The following is an 18134-nucleotide window of genomic DNA, read 5'->3' on the forward strand; positions in this document are numbered from 1 at the left end:
TTTGTTATCAAACAGGAATAAATAAATGAATATGTAAATACATTTGTACAATGATAGTTGTACAATGATGATAGAAGAACCAATGAAAATCGCAACTGATCTTCCTCAATTCCTTTTCTTTTCTTCCTCTTTGTTTTCTGTCCCTTTCTCTCCTCTTTTTCTTTCACTTCCCTTCTCCTTCTCTCTCTCTCTTTGCTGAGGGGGGGGGGGGAGGGGTACAAATCGGGACAAATTGCAACTGATCTCCCCTACCTTTCTTCTTCCTCTTTTTCCCCCTTTCTCTTCCCTTACTTCGCTCTCTCTCTCTCTCATTTAAGTTTGCTGAGGGAGGCAGGGGCCTTTCGCCCCCTCCCCCGATCCACACGATGATGGTGGGATTAATCGCAACTGATCTCTGCCTCTTTCCACCCTTTTCTTTTCTTCTTCCTCTTTTGTGTTCCATTTTGGCTCTCCTCTTTCCCTTTCCATTCTTTCTCTCTTTTTTTGGCGGGGAGGGGGTGGGGTTGGTCGGGGAGGGGGGGGGGGCAGAGGCAAAGGCCTTTCTCCGCGATCCACATCTTGTTTGCAGGAAAATTGCAACTGATATCCCTTCTTTTTTTTTTCTTCTTTTTTTTTCTTTCCCTTTCCTTCCTTCCTTCTCTCTTGTTTTGCGGGGGGGAGGGGAGGCAACATCATGGGCGGCAAGGCCCTGTCGGACCCCTTTTTCTTTTTTTTCTTCCTTTCCTCTTCTCTCTTCTTTCCCTTTCCCTTCTTTTCCTTCCTTCTCTCTCTCTCTCTCTCTCTCTCTCTTTTTGTTTGCTCAGGGGCAAGGGGAGGGCAGGCGAAGGCCTTTCGCCCCCGATCCACACCGCGTTGGTGGGAAAAATCACAATTGATCTCCGTACCTTTCTTTTCTTTCCCTTCCCCTTCTCTTCTTTTCTCTCTCTTTAAGTTTGCTGTAGAAGGGGGGGGGGGATACAAGGGCCATTTGCCCCCCCCCCCCATCCCCAACTTGTTGGCGGGAAAACTGCAACTGATATCCCCCTTCTTTTCTTTTCTTCCCTTTATCTCGTCTTTTCCCTTTTTTCTTTCCCTTCTCTTCCTTCTCTCTTTCTTTTTGCTGGGGGGGGGGGGGCAACAGCCTGAGAGGCAAAGCCCTTTCGCCCTCCCCGATCTTCTTCTTTCCACTTTTTCTTCTTCTTCTTCCTTTCCCTTTGTCTCTTCTTTCCCTTTCCCTTATTTTCCTTCCTTCTCTCTCTCTCTCTCTCTCTTGCTGAGGGGGGGGGGGGGGGGGTGGCGAAGGCCTTTCGCCCCCGATCTCCTTTGTTCCCCCTTTTCATTTTTTCTTCCTCTTCTTCCTTTCCCTTACTCTCCGCTTTACCTTCTCTCTCTCTCTCTCTCCATTTTTTGTTGGCGGTGGGGGGTCAAGGCCCTCCCCCCCCCCCCCCCCCTTGACCCGCGCCGGGAAGACCTGTAGTGTCATCCCTAGCTAGCTGGCAAAGCTGAATATGGGTTATCCAGTCGTTTCATTCATTAAGTATTTTATACTTGTATTGAATTGTATACGTGTGGAATATAGAGTACGGACATTCGGTGCGGCAGGCGGACTATTGGTGCGAGACCTCTTCCTCACAGAATGTCCGTCGGACATTTGAGGCGCGCACGGAATGTCCGACACGGACATGGTGGACATTCTGTTATCCGCACCGATCGTCCGCTCTCGATCGATCTCTAATAGGCGGACGATCGGTGCGGGTAACATTCTATGCGGTCACACCCGCCCCTCGGCCTCCACTCCAATCGACTGTCCAGAAAAGGGCTTTATCGGATACATTTTTCAGTGGATTCCCGGAACTTGTCCTATTCGGATATTATTCTCGACACCTGAGACCTTGATCTTATCCTCGTAGACCTACTCTTCATTGACGTAAGTTTGAGTTTGACTTTTTAATAATACCTTTGTGGATTAACTTAATATGTCAAAGATCAGTATATGAATGTGTAACTGATCGGAACCAACTAAACTATTTAAGGCCGTAGGTCTATGGCAATAATTATACAAATTGGGGGCGATTGCATGATTGTGTTATAGTAGCAGTTCCCAGCGGAACGTGAGTCGTTGCTTACCCTAGCCGTGGGGCGTGGGATCCAGGAGCAATTCGCTCGTGAATCGTCAAGTAGCAGGAAACGGCGTGCAACTAAGCAGGCGCATCTGGATCTGGATGTGTACGATGCACTGGGCATATAGGCATCGGTAGCGAATTGGTAGCGATTCAATGTAACAATAATAATAATAATATGACAAATTTATAGAGCGCTTGTGACAAAAGTTTCAAAGCGCTGTACATGTACACAAATCAAAATTACTTCAAACAAAATCAATATTACTAATGGAATTAACATTTATACTCAAGTCAATTATTACCAAGAAAACAAAAATTACCTACATAGACCTAATTCACTTAACCAATTATCATTACAATACTTAAATTAACAAGAAAATCAAATATTTCTATCATAACTTAACAAATTGACATTACTTAAATTACCAAGAAGATCAAACATTACTAACATTACTAAAGAAATTAACAAAACATGTAAATTCCTTGGAAATTAACACATTATATCAGTAATAGTAATAATTTTAAAATGTAGCCTTATATTGGGGGCTAGTTCAGAAGTCTATCCAAACTTTGACCCGTAACTCCGGCGAGGAGATACCCTACTAAAACATACCAAAAATTAAGTAAATATTCATCAAATGTCCAAATAAATTAAAATGTTATATGTTTGTTACCTGTTTTATGTCAATTTTCTCATCTTTTTCAGAGTATTTTTCCTAAAAACGAAGACTTATAATATGCACTTTCTCATGGGATTCACGGCAAAATGCAGCACATTACAACTGCATACTATCCCGACGGTCTGGTACGGGCACGCGCGTGTGTTAACTTAGCGACTGTAATCTTATTTTAATCTTAGTTTATGGTCGCTAACTGAACACACACGCGCGCCCGCACCCCAGCGTCGCACACAGTAAAGTGTGTGCATAGTACGCATACATACATACGGTGTTGACCATTAAAAAGTCAGTGCGTCTTTGCTAGCTGGCTCATCAATTCAGTAATAATGCTCTAAACTTTACTTCACATTATTTTCTACTCTCTTAATTTACAGCTGCACTAGATGCAACCCTCTTACAGTTGCCTCTGCAATAGGTCTATATCTACAGTGAATTCTGAGAGGAAATGTTAACATTGTACAATCAATGGCGTCTTATCAACGTTGGGACACTCTTCATTGGCTATGGTCTCTATATCTTAAACAGAAAGAGTTTTGTTTTTCTCCTGCCAGAGATTATTGAAGATGAGCATCTCAAAAATAATGATCTTGGTAAGTTACCTTGAGGAATTATTCATCAGTAAGTTACAGTAACCCATTGCTTACTGTAACCTGGTGGTCCCTGTGTTAAGTCCATATTAATGAGATAATGCAATAGCCAATGAGTTAATACCCACCCACCACCAGACCAGTAGGTTTCAAGATATCAGCACTTTAGATAAGTTCAGGAAAAGAAAGATTTTACCAGAGCTTAGTTTGCTGATTGAAGTTTGGTAGCTGGAGCAAACAAGGGAGTTTCTCCATTCTACAATGGGAGAAGAAATATATGTAATCAAAATAATGAGACTATGTTCATCAATCTCACCTGTTTTTCTCCTAAATGTCAAATGTCACAACTACATGCACACTTGGCTCTTTGTTACTGTGTAAGGATGCTAAAACAGGCTTACTGTGATTGCAGAACTAAAAAGGAATGATAAGAAATTCTGTGCTTAAGTTAGAAAATTGCTTTTATGTGACCAAACGTGCGAAATGTGTGCTCATGAGTTGAATACAGCAGCCAAACATCCAGATTATGTTTGTTTTGTTTCTTTAAATTGGTGTTGTTTATATTGACATTCTTGTCTTTCAATTTATTTCTCATTCTCTTTCTTTTTTGTGCCCCACCCCCCCCCCCCCCTCTCTCTCTCTCTCTCTCTCTCTCCCTTCCTCTCTCTTCCTCTCTCTCTATTTCTCTTCCTATCCCTCTCTCTCCCTCTTTCTCTCCCTCTCCCCCTCTCTCTCTTGTATGACCAGGTACCATTACGAGTAGCTTGACGTTAGCCTACTCAATCAGTAAGTTTATAGGAGGAATCCTATCTGATCAAATCAGTCCTCGTGTCATGTTTCCCTTGGGGCTGTTTGCTACTGGTGCTCTCTCACTTCAGTTCTCGGTATCAACCTCAGTCCAGAGCTTTATCCTGGTCTCTTTCCTCATGGGTCTTGCACAAGGCGTGGGCTGGCCAGCGGTAGCTAAAGTCTTGAAACAGGTGAGTGACGGATTAAAGTTAGGCCTGATATGATCCCCCCCCCCCCCCCAGCGAAAGTCTTGAAATTAAAGATTAAAGATAGGCCCGATGTAAAGACTCTTCAACCCCCCCCCCCCCTCCCCTCTAATCAGGTGAGTGAGGGATTAAAGCTAGGCCCAATGTAATGACCCCCCTCCCATACTCTAAAAAAGAGAGACATTAAGAATAAAATAATATAAACAGTGTACAGAATAGATAGTTATTTAATTATTCATCATTTATACACATTCCATAATCGTACATTCCATGATATTCAGGTGAAAGTTCTTTTCAAAAAGGAATACTCTTTATTGATGTAGTGAAAATACCTTTTGAATGATTTATTATTAAATGCCCAGAGAGTAAACTATCCCAGTTTAATAAACCTGCATGTACAGTATGTAATAAATATTCTGTTCTATTCTTGCTATGTGCTAAAATCATTGAAATGTTCTGTTGTGCTCTTTTCTTGACCACTCCAAGATAGATCTATGGTGGAGCTAAGTAAAGGACATTCAAAGAAATTTCAAATCTTTAGATACTTTAGATTATGTCGGATTTGGCACTCATAATGCTGGCAATGTTGGTGGAAATTTAGGTTCATTTTTGTTGTGGCTATCAACTCTGAAATGATTTAAAGCTAATCTTGAGCTCTGGTATGGGAATCGTATTTTAAGAGAAAATTGCTATGATTTATTCTGGATTGTTTATCTTGCAGCAGATTAGTTGTTTGAACCAGTAAAATAAAAACAAATGCACAAATACTTACTTGGCACATCTTTGATAAAAAGCACAACTCCCATTTGTACATACATGTAGTGACCTGTGTTAAGCACATGATGTCAGGCCTACTTACCCAGATATCCTTATCTATGCCCATTAATCAGCCACTAAACTTTCAGTGTAATTTTTGTTTGATTCTGTGAGAATTTATTTTCTATTATTACCAGAACTCAAGCTTTAATATTTTTTTCTTTTCTTTTCAGTGGTATCCCCAATCTGAGATAGGCCTTTGGTGGAGTCTGATATCTGCTGCTGCTAACGTAGCTGGTACGTTAGGTCCACTAGGTCTCGCATTGCTGGCTATCAACTTTGGATGGAGAGGTGCCATGCAGTTTTGTGGTAAGCAAAGAAGTGTCTAATGATATATATAGCTCTATACATATTGTCCTCACATATGACATACACTCTGATGTTGTGATAGTCTACGAATTCAGTCCTTGATGGGTGCAAAGATCTCGAAAATCAGCCGATGAGAAGGTGACTTATCACTGGACTGTTCATGTTCCCACCAAGAGAGGGCCAGGTCAGCGCGACATCAAGGAACGGAAATAGCGGTGACCTCGGGTGACCTCGTTGCGGAAGGGGTCGTTTATTGTTTGGCCACTGATCCCGGATAATCCTGCCCTGCTCTCCACTTTTCTTGCCTCCCTGTTTAGAGGGAGGGTAGTTTTGCTCTACATATAGGGTAATGCACAATGGTTTGCTCAACATTTCTTACATCAATATACATGAACAGTCAAACCTGTCTATAGCAACCACCCAAGGGAAACAAAATGTGGTCTTTGTAGACAGTTGGTCTTTTTAGACAGGTTCCTTTTGTGCATGTTTCAATAAGAATCCAATTTTAAGGGAAACACAAAATGTGGTCCTTGTAGACAGGTGTTCTTTGTAGACAGGTGGTCACTAAAGCAGGTTTGACTGTGCATGTAATTGATATAAAGAAAAATATCTACTTCAACACATGAGTTTATCCATTTACATGTGTTTGTAGAAGAAGGGAGGCAGTCACTATGAACATGACTGACAAAGAAAGCGGACAAAATATACAGTTCATCAAGTAGACAAAGGAACATCCCTTCACTGCTATTTTAAATGTAAAAAGGTGAATATGCATGTGACACCTGTTGTACACATTTTTACGTAATAGCAGTGAAGGGATGTTCCTTTGTCTACCTGAGAAACTGTATATTTTGTCTGCTTTCTTTGTCAGTCATGTTCATAGTGAGTAATATTCCATGTGAATTGAAATATTCAGTCTCTTTTAATATGTCTCAGCTGGTGGTGCTATCATTGTAGCTGCGACGGCAGGTTTTATGATACGCAGCTCACCTACAGATGTAGGACTTCCGTCTATACAAACCTCAAGTGATCAACCAAATAAATCTACAGATGATGGTAAGTGAAGCAGGCTTACTTTCTTTTAAAGCTCCTCTGAAGTGTTGGGACCCCCAAAGTCGCCGAAAATTTGATGGCAAAATTTCACTTAAACACTTGACTGCTAACCACGTACATGTCAGTGTTCTGGCTCTTGCATGCCTGTGCGCACCATGTACATGTACATGCTTACTGTATTGCATGTGCAAGACCGTAGCACTGCATAAGGCCTAGCCCTACTGTGTAAATTTGCACTGCAATGATGTTATACAGGTCTCGAACAGTAGAAGGTGCTCTTCCATAAAAATACCAGCTTTTTTGTGTTCAGTGAACAGTTTTTGTACAGTACAAAATTGCTGTAGCAAAAGCGGTATGAATGCGTTTTAAGCCGCAGTCAAGTGGTTAAATTGTATCATAATGTGAAAGATTATGTCATTTAAGACGCACTTCTGCAAAGATTTCCATGTACAAAAAATGTGTTTGAAGACTAATAACAGAATACATGATTTGGGTTTTCTGTTTTATGCAGAAAACCTATGAAGTGATGAGTGCATACATTATGTTTGGGTCCTTAAACAGTAAACTTCAGTGAAATCTGAGAAGCTGTTATATCAGTGAGGTTGGGTATAAATGAAGAACTTCTAGTGATAAGCTACATGTATAAAGTGGACAATAAAACTTACGATATGTTCAATTATATAAAATATTCATTTGAAGGTAAAAAATACAACTCAGATTCTTTATGGGTTGATTTTAAGTTCATGGTGAAATCATATTTGGAAAGTGTGATTAACTATACATTTGGAAAAGAAGGTGAAGTTCAAAAATCTATCAATGGTTGCTGTAAAACCTTTATTTATTTTTTACTGTATGTTTATATGTAATTGCTAATAAATACCTCGAAAGAGGATAATAATGATAATATGTCTTGTTTACCCAGGGTAGCCTTATCAGTATTCATACTGTTCTCCCTGAGGGCCCTGCAATCATATTATTACCCCGGTCATCAGATTCAGGCTTACCTGCATACAATGTATGCACAGTCTCCACTCCCTAGGGAGCATTCCAGCCAGGCATCATTTTTACAAGCTCACACTTGCTAATCTAAGCACATTAGCTTTCGCCTCCTACCGGGTACCCATTTAACACCTGGGTGGAGAGTGGCAAATGTAGATCAATGTCTTCCCAAAGGACATTAGTGCCGCGGTGAGACTTGAACCGCGGACCTTGTGATCCACAGTCCGGTGACATATCCACTCTTCCATGACACCTCTACAAGATGAGAAAAAGAAGGGGGAAAAATAATAATGTTTGATATTCTCTGTCCTTCCAGCAGGAAGAGGAGATTCATCCAGTGTTCTGCAGAACCTGTGGGCCATCCTGTCAAGTCCTGCACTCTGGGTTATATCACTACTCTTCCTCATCAGTAACTTCCTTGTCAATGGTATCACAGACTGGGGCCAACTCTTCTTGATACAAGAGAAAGGTCTTAGTCATACAACAGGTGAGAGATAGGGTAAGACTGGTCTGAGACTAGAGACTGGGGCCAACTCTTCTTGATACAAGAGAAAGGGTTTAGTCTTACAACAGGTGAGAGATAGGGTAAGGATGGTGTAAGGCTAGAGACTGGGAAAAAACTTGTCTGAGACTAGTCTCCATTTGATAGCGAAGCAAAGTCTCAGTTGTAGAATAGGCCTATGTAAGAGATGGGATAAGACTGGTGTGATAGTAGAAACTGAGACCACCTCTATTTGCAGGCCTGATAAAAACCCGATTTAAATCGGTTTCCCGATTTTTTTTATTTTTCCCGATTTTTTCCCGATTTTTTTTTTCTTCCCGATTTAAAAAAAAAAAAAAAAAAAAAAAAATCCAGATTTTTTTTTTTTTTTTTTTTTTTTTTTTTACTTGATTTTTTTTCTCCCCTATTTTATCATGATTTCCCCGATTCTCCCCTTATTTTCTCTATTCTTCCCTATTTTCCCCCAAATTTTCTTACTCGAAAGGGGGGAATGTTGTTAGATGCCATTTTTTCCCCGCGAATCCTCTTTTTTTTTTTTTGTCAAGGGGGGCGTGGTTGAGGGAAAAACGAAAAACCTATTTTTTTTTTAGTGCTCACTATCACCCCTGATTTGGTAGAGAAGCAAGGTCTCAGTTGTAGAATATGTTAGATATAGGATAAGACTGGTATGAGACTAGAGACTGGGACCACCTCCATTTGATAGAGAAGCAAGGTCTCAGTTGTAGAATATGTTAGAAATAGGATAAGACTGGTGTGAAAGTAGAGACTGGGACCATTTCTTTTTGATACAGTTGGCCTAGGGAGCACACTTTATATTCATTGAAGTGATATATAAGTTTGGATCAAACAGACGATATTATAAACACTTGAAAACATGAACGATGACAATTGGGGTTCGAGAGAACCAGGGGGCCGTTTCTCGAAACCGTCATAACTACAAGATCAACGACATCTCGCCACTGTCACGCAACTTGTCAGCTAAGTGTTTCACGAAGCCGTCTTTGCCAAGATGAGCGACAACTTCCGCGACAAGCGAGTTGTCACTGCTCCGAACCTGTCATATCTTTTTAATTGCTGTAAAGCGCCATCACAGTCAGTTTGTTGCCATTCCATGGGCCGCGAAATGGACGATTAGTTTCACTATCATTTTGAGAAAAATGTAGACGAGTTCGGTACGTAATTCTCTGGGATGCGAAATGCAAATGTACAAAAGTGAGAATACAAATTATACAGAAACTTTAAAAAGCTGAATATAAACATTAAATCACAAATCATTAAACTATAACATATAAATAAGAGAGGTAAGAATGTTACACACCGTTTTCCATAGTCGATCCATAGTCTTTTCTTAGGATACCGTCATACCTTTGGGGCCTATGTGCATTATTTTTTCCTCTCTATTTACTTCTTCCAAATTATATTTTCAATATCAAATAAATTATATAACGAGTATTTATGAGACTCTAGAATAAAAACTGGCCGAGAAAAGACATTTTGCCTAAAATTCCTCGTCACAATAAACAAAAAAGTACGTATTGATAAACTATCACATTACGGTATCCTTCAACTAACTTTTGATTCGACTGTCCAAAAAAAAACACTCACCGGTTTTTCTTCAATTTAAGAATCTTTACAGGAATATGCAAATCGTTTGATGATGTGAATATGATAATGACACTATTTATATATATTTTAGGAGAATTTATATGTATATATTTCTTTTTGAACAATTTTAGCCCCAAAACTTGTTTTGGGTTATTCTTGATAAATCAAATGGATCGTGACAAAGACTATGTTCTTGAGCTGCTAGTATCGCGATATATCGATATCATGTCTGTCATGGCTTTGTGAAACGGTTTATCCGCTTCATGACATCTCCGTAGGTCGCCGACAAAGATATGACTGTCATGGAGTTGGTTTCGAGAAACGGCCCCCAGGGTCACAGGGTCATAACAATGAAAATTCTGAAAATCTTGTTAATTTTGTTTTCCAGGTAGTTCTTTTACCAGTGCGTATTCCCTTGGTGCTACAGTAGGCAGTATAACATCTGGATACATCACAGATAAACTAGTAGCAAAGGTACGGTACAGGTGTTTCCATTTACTCTACCACTAGTAGCAAAGGTACGGTACAGGTGTTTCCATTTACTCTACCACTAGTAGCAAAGGTACGGTACAGGTGTTTCCATTTACTCTACCACTAGTAGCAAAGGTAAGGTACAGGTGTTTCCATTTACTCTACCACTTCGTTCTGACCCACCTGACACACTTTAATCTCACCCCCTTTTTCCCTATTCATTTTCTACACACAGGCCTTTTCATGAGACAGTTGTTGTGACTGGCTTTTTTTGCTAGTGAATATTCATGACATTATGCAAATTATTAAGATCGCACAGTTCTCGAGCGCGGTCATCTTTTTGTCGCACAAAAAATACGATCAATTGGCTTTAGCGCAGGAAAGTCTGAACAGCTCGGGCTGACTAATCACCAAGTAATGCTTGCCCTTAGGCTACCAAGCCAGTCATTGTGTGAAATGTTCTTTGATAATGAGAAATAACGAGTTTGGGTAGGATTGCACAATATCATTATTTCATAAATAAATGTTGAATATCTGAAAACAGCCACAAATAAATTGAACATTATGATGGGCTGGTGGCGTGCGCCTGTAATCCAGCTTACAGTGGAAGTTACAAACTGATTCAGCCGAGGACGCAGGTTCGAAACTGAGTCACGTCTTTCGGATGGTGACGTTAAAGGTCGGTCCCCAGACGTAAATAATCATATCTGATTGATACACGTCTGTAAAAACCAAATACACACACACACGCTGGTAATTGTAAACTACTGCAGAATATGTTGCCTAGTAACCAAAGATGTGGCAGAGGAAGGAATGGTCGTATATTTAGGTCAGTTCATTCACTGACATGTGAGGCCCCCCTCCCCCTGAGTTTACATAAACAAATAATGTTGGAATTTACAGGCTTAATGAATGCCATCATACAGTGTGTATTATATTAACACTAATTAGATCAATTTATGTAGTGCATCTATTATATAAATATATATAAATGTATTCTCTACTGCACTGTGATGAAAACCAAACTACCGACAGTGCTACTTTACAGATACAGTCAAACCTGGTTTAGTGACCACCTGTCTACAAAGAAAGACTACATTCTTTGTTTCCCTTGAAAATTGTTTCTTGTTGAAACATGTACTAAAAGAACCTGTCTACAAAGACCACTTGATGTGTTCCCTTGGGCGCTCGCTATAGACACGTTTGACTATATTTATGTTTCACATTTCTTTCATTATTTCATTATCATTTTTCTAAATTGAAAATTAAAATATCATGTTACAAATGATATTACATTGAGTCACTACACACAACATAGAGACTGTGTGTTCCTTGTATATGTATTTGATATCTTGGCTAGCTGGCCTGTTAGAGACTGTTTGTTCTTGTATATGTATTTGATATCTTGGCTAGCTGGCCTGTTAGAGACTGTGTGTTCCTTGTATATGTATTTGATATCTTGGCTAGCTGGCCTGTTGGAGACTGTGTGTTCCTTGTATATGTATTTGATATCTTGGCTAGCTGGCCTGTTAGAGACTGTGTGTTCTTTTTATATGTATTTGATATCTTGGCTAGCTGGCCTGTTAGAGATTGTGTGTTCCTTGTATATGTATTTGATATCTTGGCTAGCTGGCCTGTTAGAGACTGTGTGTTCTTTTTATATGTATTTGATATCTTGGCTAGCTGGCCTGTTAGAGGCTGTGTGTTCCTTGTATATGTATTTGATATCTCGGCTAGCTGGCCTGTTAGAGACTGTGTGTTCCTTGTATATGTATTTGATATCTTGGCTAGCTGGCCTGTTAGAGGCTGTGTGTTCCTTGTATATGTATTTGATATCTTGGCTAGCTGGCCTGTTAGAGACTGTGTGTTCCTTGTATGTATTTGATATCTTGGCTAGCTGGCCTGTTAGAGACTGTGTGTTCCTTGTATATGTATTTGATATCTTGGCTAGCTGGCCTGTTAGAGACTGTGTGTTCCTTGTATATGTATTTGATATCTTGGCTAGCTGGCCTGTTAGAGACTGTGTGTTCTTTTTATATGTATTTGATATCTTGGCTAGCTGGCCTGTTAGAGATTGTGTGTTCCTTGTATATGTATTTGATATCTTGGCTAGCTGGCCTGTTAGAGACTGTGTGTTCCTTGTATATGTATTTGATATCTTGGCTAGCTGGCCTGTTAGAGACTGTGTGTTCCTTGTATATGTATTTGATATCTTGGCTAGCTGGCCTGTTGGAGACTGTGTGTTCCTTGTATATGTATTTGATATCTTGGCTAGCTGGCCTGTTGGAGACTGTGTGTTCCTTGTATATGTATTTGATATCTTGGCTAGCTGGCCTGTTAGAGACTGTGTGTTCCTTGTATATGTATTTGATATCTTGGCTAGCTGGCCTGTTAGAGACTGTGTGTTCCTTGTATATGTATTTGATATCTTGGCTAGCTGGCCTGTTGGAGACTGTGTGTTCCTTGTATATGTATTTGATATCTTGGTTAGCTGGCCTGTTAGAGACTGTGTGTCCTTGTATATGTATTTGATATCTTGGCTAGCTGGCCTGTTAGAGACTGTGTGTCCTTGTATATGTATTTGATATCTTGGCTAGCTGGCCTGTTAGAGACTGTGTGTTCCTTGTATATGTATTTGATATCTTGGCTAGCTGGTCTTTTAGAGACTGTGTGTTCCTTGTATATGTATTTGATATCTTGGCTAGCTGGCCTGTTAGAGACTGTGTGTTCCTTGTATATGTATTTGATATCTTGGCTAGCTGGCCTGTTAGAGACTGTGTGTTCCTTGTATATGTATTTGATATCTCGGCTAGCTGGCCTGTTAGAGACTGTGTGTTCCTTGTATATGTATTTGATATCTCGGCTAGCTGGCCTGTTGGAGACTGTGTGTTCCTTGTATATGTATTTGATATCTTGGCTAGCTGGCCTGTTAGAGACTGTGTGTTCCTTTTATATGTATTTGATATCTTGGCTAGCTGGCCTGTTAGAGACTGTGTGTTCCTTGTATATGTATTTGATATCTTGGCTAGCTGGCCTGTTGGAGACTGTGTGTTCCTTGTATATGTATTTGATATCTTGGCTAGCTGGCCTGTTGGGGGAAGGTGTGCTTTGATGCAAAATTGGTATGGATAGTAGTACAACTGAGAAATCCAGATTTTAAGCTTATTTTTGATAATTCTGGCGTACTTTGGCCGAATAGACCCCCAACAAATATATATACCAGTAAGATGTGAGGTTCATGTAGAGGTGTAATTCAAATGCTTTCATTTTATGTTCTACTTTTTAAATAGTAATTAATTTCATTGAAATTGTCCTTCTTTTTGTTGTTTTACATGTATTAGTATGGTCGGAGAAGAAGAGGAACATCCCGGTATCCATGGTTACTGCTCATGGTTGCGTTGAATCTTCTGTCACTTCATACCCTTAGAAACTACATAGATAGAGAAGCATACCAGGTAACTAACCCCTACCCATTGTGTAGGTAAAGTAGTAATAAATGAGTATGTGTGCTTCGAAACAAAGTGCCATATTGTTAATTCAATTCAATTCAATTTTATTTTGCCAAAACAATTTAAATGAATATAAGATACATGTATGTACATGAAACTATAGATTGTTACATGAAAATAATGTATATACATGTACATATATATACATTGGGACAATATAAAAGTTGATTGGCAGGTAGCAGCCAGAAAGGAAATGAACCTTATATTAGTGGCCGACCTAAAGATGAATAATTTAAAATAAATATGAGCAGGAGTTACAGGGGCTCATTCTATTGGTTGGTCTATGTTTAGGTATAGCTCAGAAGAGTTGTGTAGTGTTGTTTGGGATCTAGGCAGCAGAGAACTCATCTATTTATCTCTTTATTTACAGGAGCTCATTCTATTGGTTGGTCTATGTTTAGGTATAGCCCAGAAGAGCTGTGTAGTGTTGTTTGGGATCTAGGCAGCAGAGAACTCATCTATTTATCTCTTTATTTACAGGAGCTCATTCTATTGGTTGGTCTATGTTTAGGTATAGCCCAGAAGAGCTGTGTAGTGTTGTTTGGGATCTTGGCTGTGGAGAACTCTCCTATTCACCTATCCGGGACGGTCCATGCCTTCGCAGCTTTAGCTTCAAGTGGTGAGTTTACACAATTACCTAAACAAGTGTGTGTAGGCTATTGTTAGAACACTGCAGACAGGGTTCATATGCCTAAACAATTAACATGAGACGATATCATATCTTCATTCAAAATGTGCTTTTTTGGTTGAATATAATCGCTAAACTTCTGTTTTATTTACTAATCAGCAAAAGAAATTAATGAATCAACAATGTGAGCTCATCTCCAACAGAAACTTTATCAATGGCTGCTTTTAAAGAATAATGTAACAGCCATTGACAAATCAATGCTCTTACGATGTACATCCTTCTCTCAGACAGCTGACTTTTTCATTGGATTACCTTTCTTTCCGCTGTTACAAGCAAACATGATGTGGCACGTAATGGTTGTGCCCCTGGATGGATAGCAAACAAAACAATTTATCTACCAAAATCTCTGGTAGAGGGGAAATTTTAGAGCAAGAAAGTCCGGCCCGAGAATTGTAAACGAAAGGGGTGTATTTGACTTTTCACCCATAGACTTCTTTAAAAATGGGGATGTTTTTTCTCTCTCTCTCTTCGAACTCATGAACAATTGAAAAAGGGGGTCAGACATAGAAAGGGGATGTTTTTCTCTCTCTGTCCTTAGACTCCTGAGGAATTAAAAAAGGGGGTTATAAAATATCTTGAATATCATAGATAGAGGGAACATTGAGCAATGTCCCAGATTTAGGGGGTCTCAAAGGCAAGAAAAGCCTGCATGATTGTTGATATGGTATCTCACTGTGTAATCCAACAGATAATGAAGCAGAACATCACTAAATTATATCTTTGTCACAAATATGTTTTTAGAAAGTATTTATAGTCGTTTTGGTCTAAGACAATAAAGAAGAACAAAAAAGACGTTATCACATTGTTCTCGCTCCAGTTGGTGGTGTATTAATCTGATCAATAATTGGAACAATAACGGACAGGGCCTATTGGTCGATGCACACAGGTGCTCAACTAATTTTAGATCCCTTGTTGACCATACTTAGCGAGACAAATGAATATCACTAGCGATACTTCATATGAAATGAGTAATATATTTAACATTAAAGGTAAAGACTAGTTTTGGAACGCCCCTCTCTCAAAAAATTAAATGGAAGCTCTTATTACCAATCATGTGAAAGAATATGTTTTGACTAATACATGATGACAAAAATTTCGCCAGGAAACCGCCTACTAATTGATATATTTGGTAAATTAGTTTATCTATTGGGATGTGGTAGATATAACGCACGTGTGCGTCGTCCCATATACATCTTTCTGTGTACAGTGCTTGTAACTTTACAAAGACTGGGCCAATTTTCTTATCATTTGATGATTCCAGAACCTTGCAGTACACACCAATACTTACAATGTATATGCTAGATGATCAACCTTTTCTGATTGATTCCACAACGTTTCATTCACAATGCAATCGCATGACCATAACTGGTCTTTATCTTAAATATAAAATATGTTTTCCCATTTGTTTCTCTCTTGTTTCTCTCTCTAGTTGGCGGTGTATTAGCTGGGCTACCTCTGACTTACATCTCACAGCATTACACCTGGTCACATGCTCTCTATTGCATGGAGTCAGCCTCATTTCTCAGCCTTGTCGTCATGCTTCTTATACGTAGGATGAACATGAGAATTGGTTACCAGTCTCATCAAAAGACAGACTAAACTTCTTTTCATAACGTAACCTAGCCATCCTACCGCTGCATTTGATTGGCTCAATAGGAACCTATACGTCATGCGCTTGTCATAAACATTCATGATGTGCACGCACGCAGAATCTGATGCGATAATTTATCAAATATGAGACATTGCGACAAAATCGGGTCGTAACTTGTCTATATTCATTGTGACATACTGGTTAGTCCAGAATTTGGCCGATTTAATTTTGATCGCTACCAAAGCAAATATTCATATATTGAAATATTGATATGCAGCACTAGGATGGCTAGGATACATTTTAAAAAGACGCCGACCTGGGACCCGTTTCTCAAAGCCTTTTTTCAATGACAAATGACAAAAATCAGTGAAAAATCTGCTGATAACCAATCCGAAGCAAGGATTTCACTAGCTTATAACAGAAACTGTAATTTGTCACTGATGACAATTTTTGTGAAATGGGGCCCTGATGGAAGTCAAAGAAAGACAGGGAGAAGTAAACACAATCAGAGGCTTAATTCCATCTTTTCCTCACGTTTAGTTCCCCATGCAAGTGAGAGCCTTATTCTTTACTGGAAACATTGGTATCATACTAATTATGCTTTTCTATATCTTTATTTTTTATACGCGTTTGATGTTTCTCATGTTACAGTCATGCAAATCGACAGATTGAAAGTTGAAAAAAAATTGTGATTTATTTGCAAGAAATGACAATTATTATGTCCGTCTCAGCCTACTTCCAATATAATGCTAATCTTGAGCTCTGGTATGCAGGCGCGTACACAGCGGTGGGGGGGGGGGGGGTTATTGAACCCCCCCTCCCCCCCTCAATTTTTATTATGAGTTTGGTTTTTGATGAACCCTTCCCCCTCCATCCCTCATATTTGTTTTTAATGATAACAAATAATGTGACCTTACCCCCCCCCCCCCCCCTCCCCTAACTGAACGTAATATCGGTCTGAAATTTGCATGCAAGTGAAGTATAGAATACTATGGTAATTTCAATTTTTCGAAAAATTCAGTCATTTGCATATTTATGCAATCAAGTATTTTGACCCCAAAAACAAACACCTAAACTAATCCCCGCCCCCCGGGGGCTATATAAGGTTAAAGCCAAATCTCTCGCATATGGCCATGCTCTAGAACAGTTTGATCGGGAATAAAAGCACCCCCTTTTGTCCCTTGAAGATGTATCCTATACATGCATGTATTCCTTCTTTCTGTTTGTTTGGTGGGGGGGGGGGTGCTCCCCATCCCTGTCTGTAACAAAACAAGAAAAGCAACTATGTGTTAGTTGCAACATCATGTCTTTGTGAGAAGCAAATGTTACGATGATCAGGCAGTGCAATTATAAGTAGAGATTTTAAATCAATCTTGTTATTTGGGGAAATAATGCAATATATTGTAGCATACTCGGTCCAGTATTAAGTAAGACGTAAAGGGTGTTATAGTTGATTGTGAAATATGTACAAGTACATCATGAGATGTCAGTCAGTCAGCGTTGAGCTGTCGTACATCATGAGATGTCAGTCAGTCAGCGTTGAGCTGTCGTTGCGACAGGTACGTTACAAGGAACGAGATAAATTTTCTTGAACTGCAGATACTGTGTGAGTGTCGTTTCTTGAGTTCCTGTCATACATTTAGTGGTTGCGGGAATGAGTGAAATGAGAGCTAGTCCACGTTTTTCTTACACGATATACTTTTGTGAGAGGTTGTTAATAGGGACTTTTAGATTTGCACGACGACAATAGGTCTATGCTACGATCGACATCCTTTTAATGCACTGCCTTGAATGGACGTCACACGTATCAGTCCACGCAGGCTTTGGTATTTTTATGTGTACAAACCCCCCCAAAACCCCCCCCCCCCCCCCCTTTGGATTTTTTTTTTTTTTTTAAATTAAAAAAAAAAAAAAATTATCCCCATGACTGACCTAAACCAGGTGACCTTACCCCCCCCCCCCCCCCAAACGGAGCAAAATGTCAAATTTTCAAATTTCGAGGTCAAAAAAGAAAAAAAAAGTGTCCTCTTACCCCCCCCCCCCCCCGCTTATTATTCGGTCGGCTGAGTCGTTGCGAAATTTTCGGCCCGATTTATAAATGTTAAACCCCCCCCCCCCTTCAAAAAATCCTGCGTACGCGCCTGAGTCCACGCAAATCTAAAAGTCCCTAATGAATGATTGCGAGAGCGTGGACCGGGTTTTGAGAGACTGCACATGCAAGGCAGAA

At 39.7% G+C, this 18134-nt stretch overlaps 1 protein-coding gene across 6 annotated transcripts; it reads left to right on the plus strand.

The window, feature by feature from the left end:
• The first annotated feature begins 1684 nt into the window (after nt 1–1684).
• On the plus strand, nt 1685–17505 carry LOC105441766 (glucose-6-phosphate exchanger SLC37A4-like). Of its 6 annotated transcripts, none has more exons than XM_030993589.1 (10): nt 1685–1906; nt 3157–3372; nt 4117–4349; nt 5354–5489; nt 6426–6545; nt 7858–8028; nt 10037–10122; nt 13461–13574; nt 14109–14247; nt 15134–15178. In XM_030993589.1, exons 2-10 carry the CDS (start codon nt 3228–3230, stop codon nt 15151–15153), a joined length of 1164 nt encoding a protein of 387 aa, XP_030849449.1. In that variant the 5' UTR covers nt 1685–1906; nt 3157–3227; the 3' UTR covers nt 15154–15178. The 6 variants fall into 6 exon arrangements, with proteins under 6 accessions (XP_030849449.1, XP_030849451.1, XP_030849450.1 ...); XM_030993587.1 differs by lacking the exon at nt 15134–15178 and adding an exon at nt 15746–17505 and having other exon boundaries at nt 1690–1906; nt 7861–8028; XM_030993586.1 differs by lacking the exon at nt 15134–15178 and adding an exon at nt 15746–17505 and having other exon boundaries at nt 1691–1906.
• The last annotated feature ends 629 nt before the right edge of the window (nt 17506–18134 follow it).

Source organism: Strongylocentrotus purpuratus, unplaced genomic scaffold (assembly GCF_000002235.5).
Source record: "Strongylocentrotus purpuratus isolate Spur 01 unplaced genomic scaffold, Spur_5.0 spur5_scaffold_20, whole genome shotgun sequence".
Taxonomy (NCBI): Eukaryota; Metazoa; Echinodermata; class Echinoidea; order Camarodonta; family Strongylocentrotidae; genus Strongylocentrotus; species Strongylocentrotus purpuratus.

Bases quoted from the DNA above. Each gene is read 5' to 3' on its own strand.
- LOC105441766 (XM_030993586.1), top strand. From the start codon at position 3,228: ATGTTAACATTGTACAATCAATGGCGTCTTATCAACGTTGGGACACTC. The intron at 4,350-5,353 runs GTGAGTGACGGA...TTTTCTTTTCAG, and splicing joins TAGCTAAAGTCTTGAAACAG to TGGTATCCCCAATCTGAGAT. The intron at 5,490-6,425 runs GTAAGCAAAGAA...AATATGTCTCAG, and splicing joins AGGTGCCATGCAGTTTTGTG to CTGGTGGTGCTATCATTGTA.